The sequence below is a fragment of the Falco punctatus genome (genome assembly GCF_963210335.1).
Source record: "Falco punctatus genome assembly, chromosome: 15".
Taxonomy (NCBI): domain Eukaryota; kingdom Metazoa; phylum Chordata; class Aves; order Falconiformes; family Falconidae; genus Falco; species Falco punctatus.
This window is the reverse complement of record NC_137595.1, coordinates 19487637-19512038: the sequence shown is the minus strand read 5'-3', so window position 1 is coordinate 19512038 and position 24402 is coordinate 19487637. Positions and strand designations below refer to the sequence as shown.

Genomic DNA, 24402 nt, shown 5'->3' with positions numbered 1-24402 from the left:
GTAACAAGTTCTTGACTTGGAGGTAGCAGCAGGTTCAGTTTATTTCTATATGCATCGGCAAACCAAAATGAAATGAGTTGAAGGATGCACGTTGCTGAATTGCCCACTCTCTACCAACATAGATAACTGCAGCTAATTGAAATAAAGACAAAGCTATTAATGTTTTGCACTTTTAAAACTAAAGAACTTCAGTTTCATACTCAGTTGAAAGCTTTTGAAATCAGCACCGATCTCACTGTATAAGTCGCTGCCACCTGGTCGGTCACCAGTCCTATGTCTTTTGTCAAATGTGCATAAACCAAGGAGATTTCTGATGCTCCGTGTTTACAACGATAACTGCAAGGTAATAACGAATAGCCATTAGCAGATAAATTACTTAACAGTAGTTGATAAACAAATACACTTCACCTGTATAAAGCAGTATGTTAATTCACAAGTTAAGTTGTACTGGTAGTTGATACAACAAAAATATTTAAGTCTCATCACTTGACAAATCCTCTTGCTCTGTCAGGGAGCTCTGCTTGCACAGAAGGCGGGTGGAACAGCACTGACGGCAGGAGCCGAACAGCCCCGCGTACAAAAAGTGATCACTTCTCAGCTATTGCACCAGGAGTGACGCTCTAGGACATACCCGGTAGGAGTCTTACAAAACGACGTTGGAAAGACCGCGTGCACCATCTTTCAAGGCCTTATGTGAACCATACGTACACAACAGTCGCTGCATACCGTAAATGCATTGTGGATGTGTATAAATTCACATAAGATTAAAGTATTTAATTTGTAAATATGAAAGCTTCCACCAACTTATATGTTATGTTTTTCGGAAGGTTTCTTAGCGTGTACACTATTTTGGATAAAATGCATGACACGAGTAGAGGTTTCAGGTGAGCATAATCTTAAATGCTTTGGTAACTGGATATTCCCAAGGAAGAGGTTTTCTTAAACCAAACCAATTACTAAAATGTGAACGTGACTTTTATTCAGAAAAGAAGGATATAGAATATGGCTAATAATTTCACATATTTTCACAAGATACAAAAAACCCCTTTTCAAATGGATTGGGATTTCTAAGCACAAATAAAACCACTGATAGCATGGTGTACAACATTTAAAACCCTGATCAAAATGACTTCAGAATAATTGTGCATTCCCCCAATATATCGGGTTGGCAACTGAGGAAGGAAATGAAATATTAAATGAGTAAATTGGCGTGAGAGGGGTAAATTCTCTCTGTACCACAAGTTTCATAATAAAATACGGCCGTATCTTTCAATTTTAGACATAAGAATTTTTATATCAGTCTGGTTTGTTTCTAACTGGAAGTTTAAACTAAAAAGGTGTTTACACAATATACACATTTCATTACTTACAAAGAGAAATAAGCTTAAAATTTCATATTAAAAACCTGGGATACAGTAGGGTTAGTAGCACCATGAAAAATGTTTTTCAAAACTGCAGTCTTGTTATTTTAAACATACTCAGTGCGTCATGTTTTTCTTTATTCTCTTGGTTGATTCAAAAAGGTGCCATTTTGGTACAGGGAGAGAAATGAAAAATTTCATCTTCTGATCCTTTGTGAACCTCAGGTGTTCTTTTCTGTTTCCAAGAGGTCAATTCTTTCATCTTAGTCCTGTTGTCAAATATGTACCGAACAACCCTTAGTTTGGCACACGAGTGAGGTACACTGGAATTTGCATGGTTAAAACAGTTTGGATGTGGTTTTTCTTTTCTTTCTGCACAGTAGCACCATTGTTGCAGCTGGAAGACAGTGCATCTTAGGAATTTTCAACTGTTTTATAAAACATTCTCCAAGACGTTACGTCTTCTTCATGCAAACTTGACAACGACTAATACGCGTCCTCAAGTCTCCAGCTTTCAGTGTCTCTGACTGAGGTTTACTGGGTGACAGACACAAAGGTAAGGTCAGGTTAGATTTTTCTTTGTTTACAGAACTCTTCCTTTAAACTTTTACTTAATTCACCATTTAAGGTAACACAAATACATAAGCCGGGAATTAGTTTTCTTTAAGAGTGATCTTTCCCTGCGTCCTCAGCACCGAGTGACAGGCAGATGCTCGGGTTTGGCCAGTGTCTCAGTATACACAAGACAGGCTAATGGACTGCTCGGGCGAGCACGTGACGTAGCACAAATACCAACCCGCCTGGAAGGTGAAGTTTGTGCTTTTGAGACACTGTTTCTGAGGTCTTTGCAGGTAGCCTTTGGGCTTCTCAGTTGAAGGGAACTTTAACTCTATGTGTACACAGAGTAAATCCAATTCTTAAAAGTTTCTTTTAAAAAAATAGAATAAAAACGAAAGTTGTGTTTATGGGAGAGAGCAAATAGCAGGTAGAACGCTCAAAGGTGCACGGCAGTTATTAGTAGGCAGTTTTCACCAGTCTATTACCGCTAACCAATGACCCTGAAAACTTAGCGATGGCTGTTTAATGCACATTGAAGTATCGTGGTTGTAGGTGTTAGACAAAACCAGCTCCGGGGCCAATACTGCTGTGCAGCACAGCGCGCATTCCAGCCCTGTGCCACAAAGCCACGTTTTTCAGTTAGGCAGCAGCGGGAGTATTTATGAGGTTTTTATCAGTAGACAAACAGGATAGTAGCAATTTGTTCTATGAAAGGAGATGATTTTTCAAAGGAAAAAAATGGATTTTGCTACTCAGATTGAAAGGGAAGAAGTTCGAGAAGCTGAGACTCCAGCTGAAATGCTGAGTGCAGAACGTCCCTTGGCTTCCTTGCAGCCCAAACGTCATCGTAATTCTGCAGAGTGCTGGAAAAAATGCTTGCCATAGAGGCTGTGAAACCTCCCTCCTTTAAAAAACAGGTTGTATGACCATCTGCCTTAAAAGGTTTAAGTAGAATGGATCTTGCCCTTCATACCTGTCCCTTGGATGTGTGTGAACTACCTTTTCAAATATTTGAGTCTATTGAAAAGCCTGGTAAGAAGAAAAAAACCCATCAAAATGGGCAGTTTAGGCTCCAAATATAGTAACTACAATAGGACTTCTTTCAGAGAAGGTAATACTAAATGTGAATAAGAACTGCCACAAAAAGAATCTGACTCCTTGCAAAACAGAATGTGCCCTAGCAAGTTTTTACATAATATTAAAGGCTTACCAAGGAAACACTTGAAAAACTGGTTGTGAGGGGGAAAACAAGCTAAACCATTTCTCTATACTCCTGTAAACAAATCTCTTTTGATCTTTGGAATAAATTCAGTTTCCAAAGCTTTCATTCTGGAATAAAGTAATATACAAGAAACAGGCTTTCTTACCTGAACATTTCTGACACCTCTACAGTTGCCAGCCAGAAACTATATGAATTGGCATAGTAATTACAAGTGCCACGACCATGGCATTCAATAAACGGAGCCGAGCGGAATTCTTCTAAACAGGATCCAGGCGATGCCAAGGCCTGTCCAGAGCCTTCTGCTCCAGCACTAGTGTGCTGGTGGAGGAAAGAAACACACAAACAAGAGTCTTACAGTAGGTGCTAAAAGTTAAATAGCACAGCATTCAGCTACCAAAAGAGCCACTGATCATTCCTGGTTGAGATAATGGGGTGTCAGACACTTCCATAAATATCAGATACACTGGGCTCTGGGCACTGAAAAAATCGCACTTAATCTTGGCTACTATGGTTAGTAATGCAAGGTAAAGGCTTTCGAGTGACAACCATTGTGGTTTTTAACAAAGTCCTCCGGCAACTAGTTGAGGGCACTAGTGGGTACTGGCCACTTCTTGGAGCAGGAGGCGGCTCTTACCATCATGAAAGAGTAACCGATCCAAAGGGAGTCCCAGCCTGGTGGACAGGAGGGAATCTGAATGGTCTGACTGTGAACAGCTATCACCATCGCAGGAGCTTCGCACACAACGCATCTGGACACAGGGGAAGCATCAAAGAAACATGGGGTATTAAAATATAATAGCAGCGTGTTTTATTAACAATTCTTGACACAGAGAATGGGAGGAAAACTCCTCTGAGAAGCTGTCCTGTTAATCCAGACTTCTACTTCTCAGATATTTTGTAACTACAGTAAGACAGTGTGGAGTACAAAATCTGCCTGCACTTACACTAACAACTATCAGGTAAAGTACTAAAGCAGTTCCTGAAATGAAAGCTGGAAGCTCCAAGTCCTCAAGTGAACGCCTTAATCCTAGAGCTAACGGCTCTCATGTTCTTTTTCCTGTCTGTGGAGATTCTTGCACTGCTGACCGCACAGCCTCCTCAGTCGAGGAGAGCTCCTAGAGCCCTTCAGCCTCTAATTAGCACTGCTGCATGCAGACAGACCTTTTCAGACAATGGAGACTTTAAAACAAGCTCTTTTCCTAGTATTTGCCAGAGCAAAACATGACAGATTCATCTGCTAATATCCAACCAGCACGTTGGAAACACGTGGGTAAGATGTGCTGTTTATCCAGACATTCAAAAAGAGACCTGATAGCCTGCTCTGTCTCACCGGCTGATGAATGGCTGGATGCTCTGCCCAGTCAGTGGCTCCATGCTCATCGGCATTGGCTCCGGAGTTGACAGCCAGTAGGAATAGTCATTCCTTGATGCAAAATTACAAACGTTGTTGATGTTGCAGAACATGAAGGGCATGGTGCTGAAACGTCTGAGACAGCTCCCAGCAGTACCTACAGAGTAAGAGACATAAAATGTGACAGCAAAGTTTTCACTTTGTGGTGTTTCATAGCAGTTCTTTGAGACCAGTAATTGTGTATTCTTCCTCTCCACCTGTGAGTGCACAGCACGTGCGATCAAATTGTCACATGTGGGAAAACTTACCCTCTCAGTTTTGGCATACATTTTTCACCCAGACTTACGATGTGCGACCTCAGGAGGTAGTAGCTTTTAGTATGCAATTCCCACCCTCACCTAAGAAATCTGTAAGACTGTCGTATCGTCAGGGAACCAGAGCATTTGAAGCAGCAGCTCTTCCCCTTAAGGACAGAACATACAGAGCATCTCACCCAAATCTTGGCCGTGTGCTCTCTCGTTTCCTTGCACATACAGAAGAGAGAATCCATCATATATTCTTGATGTTCCTTGCGGACACAGTGGTGTATCCCTGGTCTGGCTGTGCCGAGTTATAAGGAATCCATGAGCAACAGAAGCTGTTCCAGGAGGTCCAGGTGGGCCTTGTAAGCCATCAGGACCAGGAGGTCCCTGTATTCCTCGTGAACCTGTTCACGCCAGAGAAACACAACACGGTATTTGTTAACACCATTTCTTGCTCTTTTAGGACTAACATAGCTCTGAAAGGTAGATGGTCTTGTGATTACGGTGCTTGTGAGTTGGGGGACTTCATATCTACTAACACTCTTCCTCAAATTATTCTTTTATGTAAGCTTGGGTAAATCGCTGAGGCTGTCACAGCTAGTTACAACAGTGGAACTTCCCTGTGTTTTAGCGGTATTGTGAAGTTCAATACATTGAGTTGAGAGGCGCTAAGGTAACAGCCGCAGTGGCCATGACAGCCACTGGAATGAATCCAAATCGGCTTCCCAATTCCAAAACATATCTGTGTATGCAGCTTAAAAAGGTAACGTTGAAGTATCTTGCTCAAGATCACAAAATAAATGGTAGAGCCAGAAACAGAAGCAAGCCTTGCTGTAGGGCATGCTCTGGTACCAGCTGAGCCGAAGCCTACCAAAATGGATAGAACAGCTGCAGTCAGTTCTGGAGTAGGTTACAGAAAGCGGAGATAAGACTAGAACAACCTTGAATGAGAGCAAGAATGAGTCACATACTGAGAAAGGTACCAGAAAAGGCATTTGTTCTTGAACAGCAAAAATATCAGGAAACATAACTACAAATATTTAGACTATGTTATTCCACAGCCATTATTATTTACATTTTTTTTTCACTAAAATAATGCTAACAGATTCCATAGAGTTACTCAGAGAAAGAGGGGGGAAAAAAAAATTTGCATTTCTGTGCTGGTTTAATTGTTTGAATTCTAATAGGTTTTCTCATAAGTTGCAATATATAGCTGCGTAATATGTCCCATCTTCTTTAGAAAACTGTCCCAGTGCCTAGTCTGATTTCTTTTCTCAAATCGTAATTCAGTAGTTCTAAGCTATAGCTGCACGGTAGCCTGATCTCTGCCTTTGGTGAAATGCTTTCCTTTATGAAAGAAATCCTCATTCATGATTTCCAAGCAAAATTAAAAATATTTTACTAATCTCTCTCTTCTGTTTCTTATTATCTTCTTTATCTCCTGTGCATCATCTGTGCTGCAAAGGGGATGACATTAGGCTTGAGATAAAGCATTCTACCGTATTATTCAGCAATGACTGGAAACATATTGGTTCCAAGAATATTCCAAACCAAGTATGTTCACCCGCTTGTAATATTTTTGCATTAAGAAAATCCTAAAATTATAATTTTATTATTTTTTTCCATGAGGCAAAGATCTCACTTGCCAGTAGTAGCCTGCACTCACAAAAAGGAGCAGGGAGCATCTCTTTTTCCACCGAGTCCTTGTAGGATAAGCACCATACCTGGCTGGCCTGGAAGACCTCTCTCTCCTTTACGTCCTGCTGGACCATCAAAACCAGGTAGTCCATCTCGCCCTGGGTCACCAGGAAGGCCAATTGGACCTAGAGTAGACAGATGCGTAACTGAAATAAAAGCTCTTGAAATCTCACTACAGAAATCTTTAAATTGCCTGGGACTCATCTGTTGTTTCTTCATGATAGATCAGACGAGAACAGACCGTTAACCCAGAATGTAGAACCCTACACTTATCTATTATCTCTTGCTGAATTCCCTAACTTCTTGTCTCTGCAGCCTACGCCAAGTGACTCCCGTTGCAGCTGCAGTCAGCTATACGTAGTCATTTTCGCGGCAGCCACCTAGGATCCTACCTGGCAATCCCTGTGGCCCTGGCAGTCCAGGTGGCCCTTTTGACCCAGGCTGTCCTGGAGGACCCGGGGGACCAGGGTCACCTTTGACAACTATGCTTCGTCCAATGGTACCGGGTAAACCTGGCGGACCTGAAAGAAAGCAGCTTAGTATTAGATAAACCAAGGTGGAAGAGAGCATTAAAATAGTTTCAGTTATTCTTTATTGCCAAGAGCTCTATCAATGCAAAGCATAAGTGCATACGTAAGGCATAAGAGTACTCTTGGAGATCCCCTCCAAAACTGGACACCTCTCACAGGGGCTAATCCACGTGGACTGGATAAGAGTATACAATATGGTAGGATTATTTGAACGGCTAAAAAGCATAGCCTGGAATTGTGTTTAAGCTGGTGCTCACTTAACCGCTGTCATTGCTGGCTGAGCCCCACTCAGTCTTACACCTGTGTAACAGATTTTACTGGCAGCGAGCAAAAGCAACAGCGACGCTGCCCAGGGCTCCTACCTGGTGGGCCTGGCAGTCCTTGGCTGCCTGTGAGGCCAGCGGGTCCCGCAGGTCCACTGGGACCCTTCATACCTGAAACATCAAATTCACACAGTTACACGGTGGAAGAACATGCTGTCTTACAGTATCTGCTGCAGGAATGGCCAAAATCAGGCTGCTTTCCTCCCTGAGGGGCTGTTACTCTGGAGGTTTTCGCTTTAAACCCCAGTTAAATACCTGGGAATCCTGGCACGCCTGGAACCCCGGGGTCGCCCTTCATTCCATTCAGACCTGGACGGCCAGGATCCCCCTGAACAGAACAGCTTCATGTTATTCACTCAGCTCCTCAGGAGTTTCAGAAAAACACACAGAAAAGGTGGCTGGGGGACAGATAAGCACGCTTTGGGTCTGTGAACTGGTGCCTTGAAGGGCTGAGGCCGTGCGTTTGCTCACTGCCCTGGATGCCGTCAGAGAACGCTGTAACGTGAAGTGCACATTGACAGCTCCAGCTCCCATGGGAATATAACGGGGACATCCTGCCCAGATTCTGGGGGATAATTATGGAAAAGATCCTTTTACTTGCAACAAGACAGGGTCTCAGATACTGCATTTTGGCTTTCATTTTACTATGCTAAATTGCATGCTCCACACGAACATTTTCCATTTTTACTGCATTTAAAAATAAACTAGGGGGAAAACACGTCCTACCTGGCGTCCAGGTGGTCCTTGGTCTCCCTTTTGGCCAGTCAGGCCAGGTGGGCCGGGTGGACCTGGGTTCCCTTTTTCCCCTTTAAGTCCTCCACTGCCTGGTGGCCCTCGTGGACCTTCTGGGCCTGGTGGACCTTAACGTTGCAGAACAGATACGCATATATCAGTACGTATCAACCATTGTCCCCAAGTTTGTGCCTTCAGCGTCAAATAAAATTAAAAGATATTTTGGCTTGACTTCCCAGCTCTATTTCAACGCTGAATTCAGGATAAACTAAAAGGAAAACAAATAGAGGGATTATTTGCACTACCCAAATCAGGAACCAAGGCTCCTCATCTAGCTGACGAAGCGAAGCAGGTCCTTCCAGAAGGCAGCGCAACCACCTCAGCTGCATTAGAAGCTTACCAGTGACCAGACTGGTGCCTTTCATAGGAGCCAAGAAACCCAAAATCAGATGGTACAAATATCCCCTCTGTTGACCTGCATTACATTCATCACCTCCTAAGTGCTACCCGAACAGACTGAATTCCTTTTGAAAGCCAGTCTCAGCAGTGTAAAGTACTGCTGCTTTTTTGCTGATAGCATTTGACATACCTACTGGAGGAGCCTGGTATATACTGTCTACTGACTGCTGGGCAGCAGGAACCCCATCATTCTGCCTTGCCTAAATAATAATCTGAGTTGCAGAAATTTCCTTATGTTGAACGACCCTCCCTCCAACTGATTTGTCTGTCTTTAGTAAAACTGTGCTGTCTAAACCCAGTAGAGGAACCAGGCTGGTCTTCAAATATTTTCCCTTTGCTACAGCCACATTAATGCAAAGCAAAGCAGAGAATTTAAAAGAAACTTGGGCATTTGGAAAAGTGGAAGATGAGACTCCTACCTTTAAGCCACTATCTGAATAGAAGGTAACTGATTTTAATGTGTGGCAAAACAAACCATGAGCAACTGCAACAGCTAATAGCATTTTATAAGTTAGATCTCATAACTGGCTTAACAAAAGGATCTCTTTGCAGGACAGTGCTTTGACATTCTCCCCTGTAGTACAACAAATCTAATAACATTTATCAGTGTGCTGGATTTTCAATTCCTCTACAACCTCAAATCACGATTTAAATATATCAACATATCACCATGCAATCTCCTTTGACATCTTCATAGTCTACATTCAGTGGATACATTTGATGAGCTGTGTTTCTGCATGCAAATCTGAGTATAGAACTCCTTCCAATATTTTTCCTTTTAAATCAACAGCAATTTTGTACACCAGATTTCACACGTACCCTGTAGCAGTTTCAGCTACAGAAAACATCCCATCATGCAAGGATTTTTTTTTGGCGTTCCTTTTGCTGTTTTATACTGGTCTAGTACTGTACACATGCAAAGTAATAACAGGTTACCATCCTGAGGCATGCTAATCAAACACGATGTGCAGGGTAACCATAGTCCTTAAAAAGATAATCACAGTATTACAGGAAAACATCCGTTTCTCTTACATCAAGTGCAACGTAGTAAAATAAATTGACCGAGTTAAGAGTCTAACCTGGAGGACCTGGAAGGATCAGAGTTCACCAAAGCCCAATGATCGATGTTAGAAGGGTCAGACATCACACAGTACAAAACAAGATTACTAGTTAGAAATAGTACAGATGACAGCATATACACTACACAACAACCCATTTCACCAGCATATTTTGTATTTACAATATAATCCACATGCATGCATAAAACCATACATGAATACACGACAATATGTATATTCAGATACAACTTATTCTGGTGACTAGGCTCTACTAAGACTAATGTGACACTTCATTTCACAGCAAACTTAAAGAATGTGTTATTGCTTTAACAATACAGCTGAGGCCTGCGACTGGTTAGTCCTACTCACAGCGGGGCTTAGACTATGTAACCATTTCACTGACAATATTCAACATCTCAGGGCCTGGAGGTTGACAAATATGCAGATAAATTGTGAATGACAACTTACCCTTAAGCAAAATTCTGCTTTGGGCAGGGGGAAGTGTGATTAACAGAAAGACTTACCACCAGTCATCAGGTACGAGCCTCAGCTCTCTGTGAATACAATTCTAGGACTGAAAAGTATGCTTACACCCTCTGCACGATGGTAAGCAAGATTAACACGGATCAAAAGGGCTGCAAATGCCACAAGCAAAAAGACAGCAGAACTTAAAAATTTAGAATTCGTTGTCTTTACTGCTGGCATTTTTTTTTTTTTTTAAAAACATACCCCAGGATGCTGATTTACCTGTTTAAAGTTATAGAGAATGGCATGTGAGAACCTCCTCGGAAAAATCATTTAAAAGCCCTTTTTCTAAAAGTAAGCTGGTTGTCCCTAGCATGCTCCTGAATTAATACATATTTTGGCTCCTGTGTCAGTTGCATCTTTCATGTCAGTGAAATGATTTAAATATATCAACAGATCACCATGCAATTTGCAGCTAAAAGCTATAATAAATACATGTCGGGTCTACCTCAATGCACTATTTCTTACATGTTTGGAAAATTATTTTAAATACTAACTGTAATACAGTTGTTAAAAATAATGACGTGGACATTTGATTGTTACTGTTAAATACTTATAAACTATATTTCACTGTTAGATAAGTTTTGCTATGATTTATAAATCTGTCCTGTACTGGTTGATATTGAATTCTGGCTGAGCACAGTCACAATGTGGAACAAAACATGAAGCAATTGTTAAGTTCCCCTCTGCATACCCATGATGACCTTTTGAAAGTAAGGTTACTGCTTGTGTGACCTCAGTTTAATGAAAAGGTAAAGCTGAATTCATTTTTTTTTTACATGACTGCATAAAGCGAGAATTCAGATATCAGGAGCTACCACATTTGCTACCTCACAGTACTTAGGACAGCACACTAAAAACTACAGTGTATTCCTTTATTGAATTTTCATGACAGTTCCTTGCTTCCTGAAATCATCATAGCAAAACCTAAAGACATAGTTATTTTTAAATAGATATACTAAGTCATTTTCAATCTAGACACAGATGTTAAAAATCTTCCCAAGAGCTGGCTCGTGCTACATGCTGGTATGCTAAAATCACGATAAGCTTGTGAAAATGGTGATGTTCTTACCAATCCTGTTCCACTGCCCTACATTAGGGAGGGGAGGGCTGTATGCTCCATTTTCATTAAATATATGTTACAGGAAAAGCTTTCCTCATTTTCTCTAAATGTGCTGGTGAAGCAAAACAATGGAAATAAGGATTTCTCTGCACTGTAAATTTATAATGTTCTAAGTTGGGGATGTAAAGCATCACACTAACTCTATAAATTTTCCTACAGACACTTGGTATAAAAGAAGCACCTAATTTATTTAAGTCACTTGAGAGTGTCCAAAATGAACAGTTAGCAGGGGTTACAAAAATGAAAACCATCACTTGCCCAAGTTGGAAAACACAATTATACAGCAAAGACATGGGAGGACAGTGCAATGTGCTTTTTTAAAAAAGATGAAACCCAGCATATATTGTTTTTAACGGCACTGAGAATAAATATGCTAAAACAAGTGTCACAGCTGGGGACACTTTATCAAAGCCTTGCAAATCTGGACCCACATCATCTTCCACCATGGGGAGAACACCACCGTGTCCTTCCAGCATCAGCCCTACAACAACATGCAAGAGCCTGAAAGCCAACTCTGAGCTTTGCTTTTCTACCACAAATTAAAATGTCTGAAAAATGACTCAGCATATCTACATTTAGAAACTGCAAAAGTATATACATTCATTTTCATGCAAAGTTATTATTTTGGAGTTAAGGGGCTAACCTGAGGGACCTGGGAGTAGGGGGTCAGAGTTCACCAAGGTCATCATTAGAACAAGGGGAAAAACATCAAAATTGTTAGAAATAACAACAAGCTAACTTATTCAACTAAACCTTTCTTTTTGGCTCAATATTCCTTTACACACAGTATGCAAACCACCAAACTATTATTATTCATAGCAATTAAAATAGATGTGGAGTAACAGCAATGTTGTGTTGCCCTGGAAATCGGCTTAATTTGATAATGAATTAATAAATCCATCCCAAAACCCATCTCACAATGTTTGGTTTAGGGGCAACTCAACTGAAGTCTGAGAGCTACATCACGTTTGACTTCACCACTTTTGCTAATCTTAGAATATACCCAGAAATCAACAACTAACAGTATACATATACTGCTTCTGGTTTTATTTATGTCCCTAGAAGGGGAGTAATTTGACAGCCACACAGCTGCTTTTATGACTAACTGCCTTATGTTGAAATGTTACAAAAGCAGCGTTCCAACAATAGGCTGTGTTAGCATTTGAAACAAAAGGCTGGAGTGCTGATTGTACCAGAACTGCAATAATAGTTTGGTTTATCCACATTAGTTCACGCATAACTGAGCAAAACAAATGCTTCACATCGTACATTGCATGCAACAAAAATGGAAATAAGAGAAAGAAAGAGAAAGAGAGAGCAAACATGGCTGAGCAGAAGCTCACTGGTTGGTTGCCCCCTGCCAGTGCTCATAAAACCGCACAAAACGAGTGCCACCATTCCTCAGCCTCCCCAGCTGAGCAGAGCCAGTAAGCACCTTACACAGAGCAGTGTGAACAAGATGAGAAGCTTCATAAAAACACCAGTACTACAGCAGTGCCACAACCTCAGCTGGCAGTTCTATCATACAGCAGGAACTGCTTAGCTGGTTTACTTTTTTCTTTTTTTTTTTTTTTTTTTTTTTGTAAGAGTTTGGTGATACCCTCTGTATAAGAATCTTTTCAAAATGAAAGCCTATACTCTTACGGAGCAGTCAGCTTCCCATGCCAAAATTTTAGTTGCTGTACCACTCTACATACAGAAAAAATACCTTTGGAAGATCTTGACAGCTAGGATGTCTTAGGTCTTTCTTTGGGCACACTTAAATTGCAAAGCCCAAGTTCAGCATCCCGCCATCTTTTATCCCTTCACTCCTTCTCCCACTTGCCCCAGCTGCAACTCTTAACAACCGTGAGCAGAGCTGGGATTACTTGTCCTGTACTCCCACCTGTCAGTGAACAACAAGGCCACACAAAGTGGAAAGCAAATCAGGACTACCAACTGGTGGCAGGGTTGCTTTACTGACTGGTTATTGCCCCTGGGGCACAGCAGGGAGTAAGTGCCTCAAGGAGAAAGGGGGAAGGCATGCCCTCCTCCTCCTGCTACCCACATAGGAAACCAGAAAGACATTGTGACTGGCTGTGAATTATTAACCCACAGGGGTTTTCCACAGCAGGCACATAAAAAGCAGGATTAGGATACCACGCAAGTCAAGTATTTTTGCTAGGAATAAAAGAAAACCTCATTATACTGGCAAACACCACCCCAGTTTTAAGGTGTTATAAATTAAAATCAAATGTTGTTTGTAATGACTCATTTTTAAAAGGCACAGCTAAAACAGATGAGTGCATAGCCTACTCTGCACAAAAGAAAAGCTCATACTGCCATTGAGAATAATAAAATATTACTCAATTCTAGTTCTAGTGAAAATATTTTGATCCAATGCCATCCTAAAAAACCACTTTTCAGTGGGATGCCTCCTCCTATATCAGAAACAAGCATGAGGAAAAAGTGAACCTTAAATCTTTCCAAGTGTGTACTGCAAAACTAAACTCTCCCTTGACACCCCAAAACAAACAATATATCTGTAGCAGCTACTTTACAAATGTACGAATTCAAAACTAACTTCCCCCAAACAAATCTTTGAGTAACAGAAAAATCTGAGCTCACAGTTTGAAGGCAAGAAATAAAAATATTACTTCTCCATTAATATGCAAAGAAAAAAACTGTAATCAATCAATAGCTTGGTTTAAAGTAGTTTCCTCTAAGGATAATATCAAGCATTTTAAGGGAGATGAGTCTTACTGGTGGCAAAGTGCTTCTGGACTCAAGATACAGCAAAAAGCTTGAGCCAGAGCTGTAACAGGTTCATTAAAGTTAGATTTTTCAAGAGCGGTACCTAAATGCAAATAAACATTCGATGACACAAATCAAATTCTAACACTTGCCAGGGAGTTGCTCAGCAATGTTAACTCAGAATACTGATTTTTTCATTCCCAGAATTAGTTGGTGCAGGAACAAAATGTAAACATGGAATGGAAAGATGAACACGGCATGATGGTGCACTGAGTCCATGGAAGCCACATGACACAATGGAGCAATGACTTTTGTTACGTGACATGAAGATGAAGAGGCAGCTATCCAATTTGATCATGCTGTGATGCTAGCGTGAATTTGATTTTCATGACTCTTAAAATGATGGGGTTTGTTACTTTTGGGTTTTTGTGCGCAATGACGTTTGCTGATCACGTGACAATACTGCAAAGGTATCAGTTGTTCAAAAGTCGATATTGTGCTCGCTAGATGATTACTGTGACAGCATGCGGAGAATCTCCCGTTTATTAACGCATTAGATTTTTGCTGCCAGGTATCAGAAATTAATAGTAACTGAGGCTGTTTTATTTTTAGATGGTGTTACTTTTGGCAACAAAATCCTCTGGTTGCCCACAAACATTAAGACCTACGCCATGAGGCTTAAACTTATCCATCCAAATAAATGGAGGAAGTGTAAAGGCTGATAACCTACCAGCAAAATATGAAAGTACTGGCAGATGTTGATAGATATGGATCACACTCTTACCTGGCCTTCCTGGAACACCTGGTGGGCCAGGGCTACCTTTAGGACCTTCCAGAGGTGGCCCTGGTAATCCTGGTGGACCTGGTGGACCCTGTAGACCAGGGAATCCCTGGAAACCTGGTTCTCCCTTCAGACCTGGAAGTCCAGGGGGCCCTGGTGGGCCAGGTAACCCCAGTTCTCCTTTCTGCCCTGTAAAACCAAAGAGCCATTTAGGAATACTGTTACAAATTGGTACACAAAGGAGTCCAACGATCCATTTGCAGAGCCATTCCTCTCTCTCGCAGAAAGTACAAGTCTGACCACAACTCACCTCATTTGTGCACTGAGACCATATAAAATTGGTCTACTATTCAGAAAAGAGTCAGGGCTAATAATTCTTGCAGGAGGAAGTGCTATAGGTTCCGACATATTAAAAGGCCTTACTAAGACTCACTTTACTACTCAGTGATACTGCAATTCATAAACATCCTCTGAGTTTGTAAGCCTACAAGCAACGGTTTCTGTGAAGAGATCTGTCAATATTAAGACTTCATTTTTTTGAGTCACTGCTAAAAGTTAAGACATACTTGCAAAATTTTCAAACAAGCTTGAGGAATTTAGGAGCTTTAAGGCTACTGGAAAGTAATATAACTTAGGTTGTGAAGTTGCTTTTGAAAATATAGCAAGCAGCTATACTTTCAAAGCGGCTTCATTTGTCATCAGTTGTATGAATGCTTTATTTACTGAGTTTATTTACGAAGTTCTGCACAATGCAGACTATAATCCTGTGCGGATTTATTCTGTCTGCATAACTGCTAATTTACAAAATTTGGTAGTCAGTAATGAGTGTTTTTATTACTGTGGTTAATTGAAAACAGTCTGCTGAGAAAAAAAATAATCTGTTATTCTAGTTGTTGCTATGGCATTCATTTGTTGCAGAACATACAACATGCCCTTCTTTTTTTGGTGTTAAGGAATAATTTACACTCAACCTTTTTAACAAAGAACAGAGAAACTTCACCTGACAATCCTGGGAGTCCTGGAGGTCCTGGGCGCCCAAAACCTGGTAGACCTGAAAAGAAACAGATTCAGTTAATAATGAACATTTAGCTTTCAAGTCTCCACAAACAGGAATATGAGGCTGAGAATGATGAAAGTGCAGTTCATCTAGATCTCTGATTCCTTGAGACTACCAGGATTCTCATTCACTACCAGTCTACACCAAAACTGGAGGTTTTACTACAAAATGCATCTGTAACTTTCATAAGTATCATAAGAATCATAAGAATCATCCATTCACAAGATGCTCTTTCAGATTTTGGGAGTTCATACATTTGCATTTTTGGTTGGGAGTTTATCTTTAAGGCAGACATTAACTGTTTATCCATTCTGTAACTGAGCTGAAGCAATAGAGCTAACATGGAATACAGGAACAGGGGCTGGTGTTGAAGTTGGATAGTAAAAATCTAAGAGCTGACTGAATTCTTGTCCTGTGCTTCATTAGCAGCTTGACAGCACCCTTTGTGAACCCTTCAGCAACCGGGAACCACAGCAGCAGCTTTGAAGGTGTATGGGCAGTTATAGGAAAAACAGAATAGACAAAGCAGGACATCACAGTACCGAGTGAAGAGGAGAAAACAGAAAGGATACCTAACCTGGTTCACCCTTCTGACCAGCTGGTCCAGGGATACCATCTCGACCAGGCTGTCCCTTCTCCCCTGAAGGACCAGGAGGGCCAGGACGACCAGTTTCACCTAAAAGAGGGATAGAACACATTAGCACAATAGTGCCTAACCCGCAATAAAGAAATGAAGCAATCTCCCCCCCGCCCTCCCCACCATCTAAATCTGAAGGTGTGAGAATGTAATAACAAATTCACAAGGGTGTAATCTTAAAACTAAAACCTTTCTCTCTCTCCCCTTTGACAATTTAGAAAAGGCTTTTAAGCCTGTGAACTTTTAAGCAGTTAGTGTTTGCGAAAAGAATATAAATCTTCCCTTTAGGATGAATTAGAATTTTGCTCTTACAAAAGCAGGTTAGACCACTGGAGTACTTAGCATATTATATATATATATTAAAAAAAATCTGGTCAATACTGAAACAGTTAACTTCTTATTTCAATAGCTAATGATATGACTATGACAGCAGGCACAAGTCGTGAAGTTAAAACTTTATTCTCTTCTGTTTAATTTCAGTGAACTAAGTGTGTGCCATGGTGTTTGAGCATACATATACGTACAGATGCATCTTCATGGTGTTAAAAAGATAAGCAAGGAAGCGGCTTGGTGTGTTATGTTTTTCACAGAAGCAGCTGACCTTTGCTGCACTGTTCATGCTTACCTACTGGCCCAGGTGGTCCAGGCAGGCCAGGATTACCTGGAGGCCCCTCGATACCTTTTGGTCCTGGAATTCCGGGTGTTCCTGTAAAGTACGGGCATTTCAATCAAATTAAACAGAAAACTGGCTTTTCAGCAGATCTTGAAATGCTATAATCTGAGGTGTCCTGAGTAACAAATGAGCTAAGTGTATCAAGATACTGTATTTATGCACATTTTGCAGATCTACAGCTGATCAAGGAGATAACTTATAAAGCAAAGAACGTACAGAAACAAAACATACTAGCACAACTGTCCTTACTGCTACTCTCCAGCCTCTGTCGCCTTAGCTGCTGAGTGCCTGCGGCCAGGGACACAGTGAGTCTGGCACTCTACTAGCAAATGACCGTTTCAGAGAGGTGTTTCTGCTTGCCAACAAGCTGAAAGCGTTATGAACTGTGGTTGGATAGCCCTTCCCCATTTCTCTTCTCTTTTCCTGAAAAAGGATCTTAATAACAATGGTCTTAGAATTTACACTGGATTCTCACCCCTACAGCATGAGCTCAGTGGGAGGTAGGAAAAACAATCAATCCATTACAGTATGTCTGCTCCAAACAGTAGCTGAGCCTGATCAAAGTAGTGTCTCCATACACCATTTTGCCTGCTCACAGTCCTTCAGGCATGATACGAAGCAGAGGTTGAAATCTGTCAGGTTCCTGGCCAGGTTTTGTTGTCTCCTAAGCTTCCTGCTGCCATGACTACACTGTTACAAATTCTCTAACTTCCTACATTAAAGCAGCTCAAGCAGGCTTGTAGAACAGCCTTTATTGCTGCAAATGCAGCATAGATAAAAGCCTTGTTTCTTGAGAATGTTTATATATATATACACACATACCCATAAAAAATCCCTATCAATATTTTTTAAAGGAGAGTGCAAAACCTAATTTCATTATGTTTCAGAAAAAGATTTCTCTTTAGAATGTATTTTTAGACAATAAATACTATTAAAAAAAGCCTAGTTTTCCCGATGACACTTCTTTATCAATTCATGAAGGAAAAATATGGAGCCAAACACAGGTATCCTGTGGGTCAGAAAAGGTGAGAGTCTGACTGCTGTGGGGAGTGGAGAGCATTAGTTATCACAAGTGCTACATACCCTCAGAGCAGATGAATAATTTCAGAAGGCACTCTTAAGTGATGCATTCACACACTTACTCTTGCAGTGACAATTCCAACAGCACAAAGCTTAGAAGCAGCACATTGCTAGAAACTTTGGAAGAAGCTGCAGTCCTCCAGCAATTACCTACTATGTTTAGATGCATATACCAATATAAGAAAAGAGAAAATAAAAAAAATCCTCTTCAGAATTACCTGGGAATCCAGGAAGGCCTGGTTCTCCTTTTGCACCTGGGCTGCCTGGAAATCCAGGTAAACCAGGATTTCCAGCAATACCTTTACTGCCTGGACTACCTGGGTACCCAGGCAAACCAAGATCACCCTAGAAAACATTAAGCAGAAATAAGCGCCCAGTCCTTGCAAGATGGGTAAACCCTTCTTGTATGTTCTCGGTCTTACCACCACAAAAATGTCACCATTATATTGTGTGCACTTCTTATATCCAGTTAATGTTAACCATCTCACAGAGAAAATTAATTGGAAATAACAACTGTAAAGCTATTAACAATTTTCCTCTACAACTTTTTCTAGAGCATCATAGCTTTTCCTCAGAACTGGCTACATTACAGAAAAAAGGTTCTCTTCTTTCAGAAGAGACAGATTTTTACCCCATGATAACACAGAAGAAAGAAAGAAATCTGTGGAGCTTTAACAATGCAATGTTTTTGCTAAATTAACTACTGCTTGGCATTGTTTGTAAGGCATCAGTGAAGGCAGCCAGACTTGTAGGATTTTTTGTCACTTTTTTGTGGGTGACAAAGGATAAGGTAGGCAAACGTTAGTGCAAATGTTTTATATAGATTTAACAATTTTAAGCAGCAGTAATCATGATGTGTCATTAGTAATTTACTCTTAAATGCATTTTATGTTAATTTTTTATAATTAACTACATAATTAGACATGGGAACAATGATATTAATTGTGTAAAACCCTACCAACTACCAAAACATTAGTGGGTGTCACAGGGCAGAGTAGGTCATTAACTGAACCCTATTTGAAAGGTCTGGTAAACAATCTTCTTTAACCAGATTAAATGATATATAAATATTTTCATCTTTACAATTAGAAATTTTTACTCCCACCTGAAAAGAACAAACCACAGTCAACCCTGCTTGTTATTTGTATATTTATATAGATATTTACAGTTATACATAATATATATTAAGTTATAGTTTAAAAAAAAATCAATACAGAATCTAATTTCCTTATGGATTTTTCTATTCAAGAATTTTGGAAATATACCTTTGGTCCAGGGAGACCAGGAATACCGATGCTTGAAAGACCAGGGTCACCTTTCTCCCCTTTCAGTCCAGGAAATCCTGTAGGCCCAGGTTGCCCTGGATGTCCTGCTATTCCTTGGCTGCCTTTAATCCCTGGGGGACCTGTCCAAAAGATAAAATACAAGTTTTAAAAATATAAATAAAAGCTCTGCAGTGGCTTAAAGAAATCACTTCAATTACAGCAAGTGAACTAGAAAGGACTAACAAATGGACTGGCTGGCTTTGAGTACCTAATGTGTTTTTATTTTTAAAAACAAACAAAAACAATTATCTAAAAAACTCTCATGACTTTTTGCATGACACTTCTAAACTTTCCTTTTTTATCCATAGTTTACACAAATCCAAATATCTCATTGTAATATCTAGGCACAATTTAATATTAGAATCTTCAGAAACTGGAATTTTTGTTCAGCAATCTTTCTAAATAACAGAATTCACTTTCTCCTTCCCCTTTTGCTTGTGTCTGATATCTGTCTTCTGACAGGTGGGTTTACAGAATAATCTTTTTTTCCTGAACTTTCAGATTGGAATCTGAGAAACGCAAAAAGTATGAAAGTTAAAAAATGTAGATGATTCTGCTTCTACATCTGTAAGCACTTTAAAATAATACATATTTACAAGATATTTGCTATTTGCATATTCTGTTTTAATGGATATTTCCAATTAAGACATTGTACTATTTCATCAAATATGTATGTAGGGCTTTATGTATTCCTCAACTGCACTGCTGTTTAAATACATTATTAGATACTGCACACAAGCAGATCCATCTTTATACTACATAAAAGGAAAACACCAGCCAAAATGAAGTAAAATACAAGCACAGAAACTAACCTGGTAGGCCCATCTCTCCCATGGCACCTTTTAACCCTGGAGGTCCTGTTGGTCCTGGCTGCCCAGGAAGCCCCATATCTCCCTTGATACCTACGAAAGTTGTGGTTTTAGTTAATTAATTGCAATCGTTAAAAGTTTCTGATATTCATGCATTCTTATATGAATAAGCTTGTTGTCTATTTACAAAGGCCTCATATTGCTCCTACATGCTTTTTCACATCTATTTGCAGTGAAATATTAAACCTCTTCAGTTTGTTCCATGCCAAGATTTGATCAGGGCAACTTCTTTGTTTTGAAATGTCTAATGAAATGGGTCCAATCTCAGTCCATGATTTAGTAACCATCTGAAACAATTTAGTACTGCTATGGCTTGGTCTCTCACAAGTTGTTCTGCAGAATGAACACATGATATCTTTCTTATCTGCCACAGGTATCCAGTAACTTCTATTATGAAATTAAATGCGACCTACAATGCTCAAATTAGTTTGTGTCCTAAATAGTTAAAGAAATTTCCCAAGCCCAACAAGGTATTTAGAGCAAGAAGTACATTAGACATAGTGAGCAATGATTCGAGATTTCAGATAAATTGTTACAGCTGTAGGAAGATGCAGTGCAAAAATAATTAGTTTTCTTGATTCTTGCAATTCTTTAAAGCAAAGATGTGACACCCAGACAGCCCCTGCAACACATTCATTTAGCCATTTGCAAAGTATGAGTATAATGACTAACAATATAAGAAATAAACATACGAAACAGACAAGTCCTGTTGGCCAATCCTGCAGTCATATTGCTTGCTCAAGCCCCATCTTTCCCATCATCCTAAAAGCTATCCTAATCTTCAAGAGATCAGCTTAAAACTGCTTTTGGGTCTGTTAGAAGGAAAGAGCTCAAAGCACGTTGTTTGGATAATAATTTTAAATGTCCCAAAACTGTGCTGCAGCTTTAAGTGTGAATCCCTAGGCTTTGCTTAGATATACCTGGATTAACATCCCAATCCCATGTGATAAAAACACAGGTAAATGTTTATACATCAAAACTGTCTGTGTGAGGCCTTGTTTACTTACCTGGCAATCCTGGCACACCTGGTGGGCCACTAAGTCCTGGTGGGCCTGGGTCACCTGGGAGACCTTGATAACCCTTCTGTCCTGATAAACCAGGAATACCTCAAAGCAAAAAGACACCTTTTATTATTATTACTGTTACTACTATTACTGTATGTTTTTGTTTACCTTAAGAGATCAGCTGTAGCTATAGGTGAATAAAAATCCAAATAGGGATTTTTCTTCAGTAAATGTAATTCCACCTAGTTCAGCAAAAAGAAGTATCACAGAACACAAAATATTACTTCTGGAAAGTTTATAGTAACTACAGAACAGGAACAATATGAGTAAGTAGAGGAAAATATAACTTTATGACCAATGCTACTATACTTCATTCAGAAGGGATTGCCTTTACACATGATCAGGCTCCATGCTAACCTCTCTGTATTCATCCAGATTATTTATATACATGTTTAACTACATAGCTACGCCAGAAGCACTTTGGGACTGATATACTATAAAAAGTAATGAAGGTATTTTAGCAGATTTTTACAAATTGTATGTGCTTATCATCCCATACAATATCTTTGTGCCGCCCTGCAGGCATAGTTGAATCTGCCCTCTACAGCTTTTACTTAATAGAGAGAAGAAAAGAAAAAGGTAAAAAAAAAAAAAAAAAAAAAGACAAGTGTCTTAGGATCCTATCTAGGCTTCACAGAAACTAATACAATAGATAAATTAGCACAATAATGGCTGGGCCGATATTAGAGAAAGGCATGATGGTTCTCTCTAGCGCAGAATATTTTTACTCTTCTCCAGACTAAATTAAGAGTTCAAAGGAGACATCAGAACCCTTGGTTCTGGTTGTCTGGGGGAGGATGGGGAAGCAAAATAGAGAGAAGAGACTTGAATGAATTGATAAAACCTTCCAGGCTACCATCTTGCCAAGTAGAAACACACAGAAATGACATTTAACTCAGGAGAAGGTAAGCTTACAGAGGTACCCAAAGGGAGAATCTGGAGGTGATGCATGAGCAGATGACTTGTGCAATTCCATCCTACAAGGCAAAGGCCCAAGGGCCTTCAAGACAGCAGGAATGCAGCCAGCAGAGCAGCCATGGCAACTATCTTGCATCATGTTTAGGAATAACACCTAGAAGATCGAATCGTAATCCCGCTGAAAGCACCTTAGTGCTATTACAATACTGCCATATGCCAAATAATAGTAACAGTCAATGAGCAAGGACACTGCAAACCAACCATACAGAGTAACTTAGCCATAGAACCACTTAAAAAAAGCGCCTAAAATAAGAGAACCTTAAGCCACCTTTACGTTCTGAGTTTTTTTCTGTAAGAAAAAATGAACTGCAGTGGATTCAGTTACAGGTCACTGCTATCCGTAGAGGACAAACCGCCTTCTCAGACCCACATGCAAAGTTCTGTACCTGGAACACCTGGCTCGCCTTTTTCTCCTTTAGCTCCTAGCTGTTTCGGATCAAGTTTTCCAGGTGGACCTGGCAGGCCTGCTTCACCTTTGATGCCTTTCTGTCCTACTGGTCCAGGAGGCCCTGGCGGACCAGGTAATCCATTATTACCTACAGTAGGTACAGACAACAAAAGGGGAAAAAAAGAGTCCTTAACGTAAGCTAAAATATTTGTAATGCTTTTTCTTACACAGGGAGTCCATGGTTTACTGATGAAGGTGGAATTCTCTAAATGATCATTCAGTTAATGCAAGATTCTCCACAGCTTCTTATGCCCTGGAACAAAGCCGTGTGAATGGACTGCATAGGGATGGCTGCAGTCTGCAGTCTGTCAGCTCTGGCCAGCCCAGGTCAGAAGATGCAGATATGTGTAAGACCCACACCGAGAGAGCTCCTGGAGCCCCACCACACCATGCCACTAGCACAAAGGAGTTGCAACAGCTAAAGCAGCTTTGGATTCACAGCTTCCTTGTTCTGCAGAGGTGAGTGAGTTTTTCTTCTGCAAAACTCTTTCAAATTTCATCTCCAACAAGGGGGTTGGGAAAATGTAGATAGAATAGTTTCTCTGTGATACCTATAGAGCTGATTCGGGATGACTCCATAACCCAAAGCTACTGATATTCTTCTTTCTGCTACTTAAAGCAGACTTTACCACATACTCCGGAAATATTGCCCTGCTTCAAATGCTATCAGTCCAAAGGTAGTTTTTTAAATATCGTTAACATTTCATGACATCAATTAAAAAAAGAGTGACTGAATGCTATGGCTTAAAATTGCAAAGCAATTCTGAACATCACAGCACTGTCAAAAGAAGATAATCTAAGCAGATTCTGGTAATGAAGATCTAGATGTTAGTATTACAAAGCCTCTTTCCACACAGGACATTGAAAACAGCATTCTGCATTCTCTTAAGGGGTGGATAAAACAAATATTACCTTTCAAGCCAGGCAGGCCATTTCTTCCAGGAGTTCCTGGAGGCCCTGGAGGACCAGGAGTTCCCATGACGCCCATCTCACCTTTGGCACCTAAATGCATTGAATCACCATTGTCATTCTGAGTAAAAACTCAAAACCTGTCAGTACCTAACTTTTACTTCCCTGCATCTCCATGGTATTTACTAACCAGCACACGCATACAAAGCCTGTTTTAAGGGGTCTGCAAGCACTCAGTTCTTGTATAGGTCTAAATCAGATGAAAAGACACTTGAAAATTGTGGCAAATTTTCCACAGTTAAGTCCTGGGAAGACAATTTGCAATGCACTGTTTGTTATGGTAGAAAGCATATTTATAGCTCCAATAAATTCAGTTCCCTGGTTTGAAACATAAATACTTGTTTGAAAGCAAACCTGAATTTGTTGAAAGCCAAAAAGACAATATAGGAATACACTACTTCTAGGATCTTTTCTATCACCCCCTCTATCCAAAGACAGAGATTCTTAATATTCACTTTTGAGATTTATATTTCAGAGGGCAAAACAGATATCCTAAATGAATAGTCTAACACACAGAATAAGGAAAGTAATATTTAAAACTATGTG

The 24402-nt window shown here is 40.2% G+C and overlaps 1 protein-coding gene across 1 annotated transcript in view; it reads right to left on the bottom strand.

The window, feature by feature from the left end:
* Positions 1-957: 957 nt before the first annotated feature.
* The window catches only part of COL4A5 (collagen type IV alpha 5 chain), an 86639-nt gene continuing 63194 nt past the window's right edge, over positions 958-24402 (bottom strand). The window contains exons 32-51 of the mRNA XM_080365828.1: positions 23800-23889; positions 22826-22975; positions 21405-21503; positions 20341-20430; positions 19469-19608; positions 18422-18548; positions 17076-17156; positions 16391-16489; positions 15757-15807; positions 14760-14945; positions 8072-8205; positions 7601-7673; positions 7385-7456; positions 6885-7013; positions 6519-6617; positions 4986-5198; positions 4472-4649; positions 3776-3890; positions 3287-3459; positions 958-1898 (exon numbers count right to left, since the gene is read on the bottom strand). Coding sequence (XP_080221954.1) covers positions 1817-1898; positions 3287-3459; positions 3776-3890; positions 4472-4649; positions 4986-5198; positions 6519-6617; positions 6885-7013; positions 7385-7456; positions 7601-7673; positions 8072-8205; positions 14760-14945; positions 15757-15807; positions 16391-16489; positions 17076-17156; positions 18422-18548; positions 19469-19608; positions 20341-20430; positions 21405-21503; positions 22826-22975; positions 23800-23889 — 2381 coding nt within the window. The 3' untranslated portion in view covers positions 958-1816. The remainder of the gene's footprint in view (positions 1899-3286; positions 3460-3775; positions 3891-4471; positions 4650-4985; positions 5199-6518; positions 6618-6884; positions 7014-7384; positions 7457-7600; positions 7674-8071; positions 8206-14759; positions 14946-15756; positions 15808-16390; positions 16490-17075; positions 17157-18421; positions 18549-19468; positions 19609-20340; positions 20431-21404; positions 21504-22825; positions 22976-23799; positions 23890-24402) is intronic.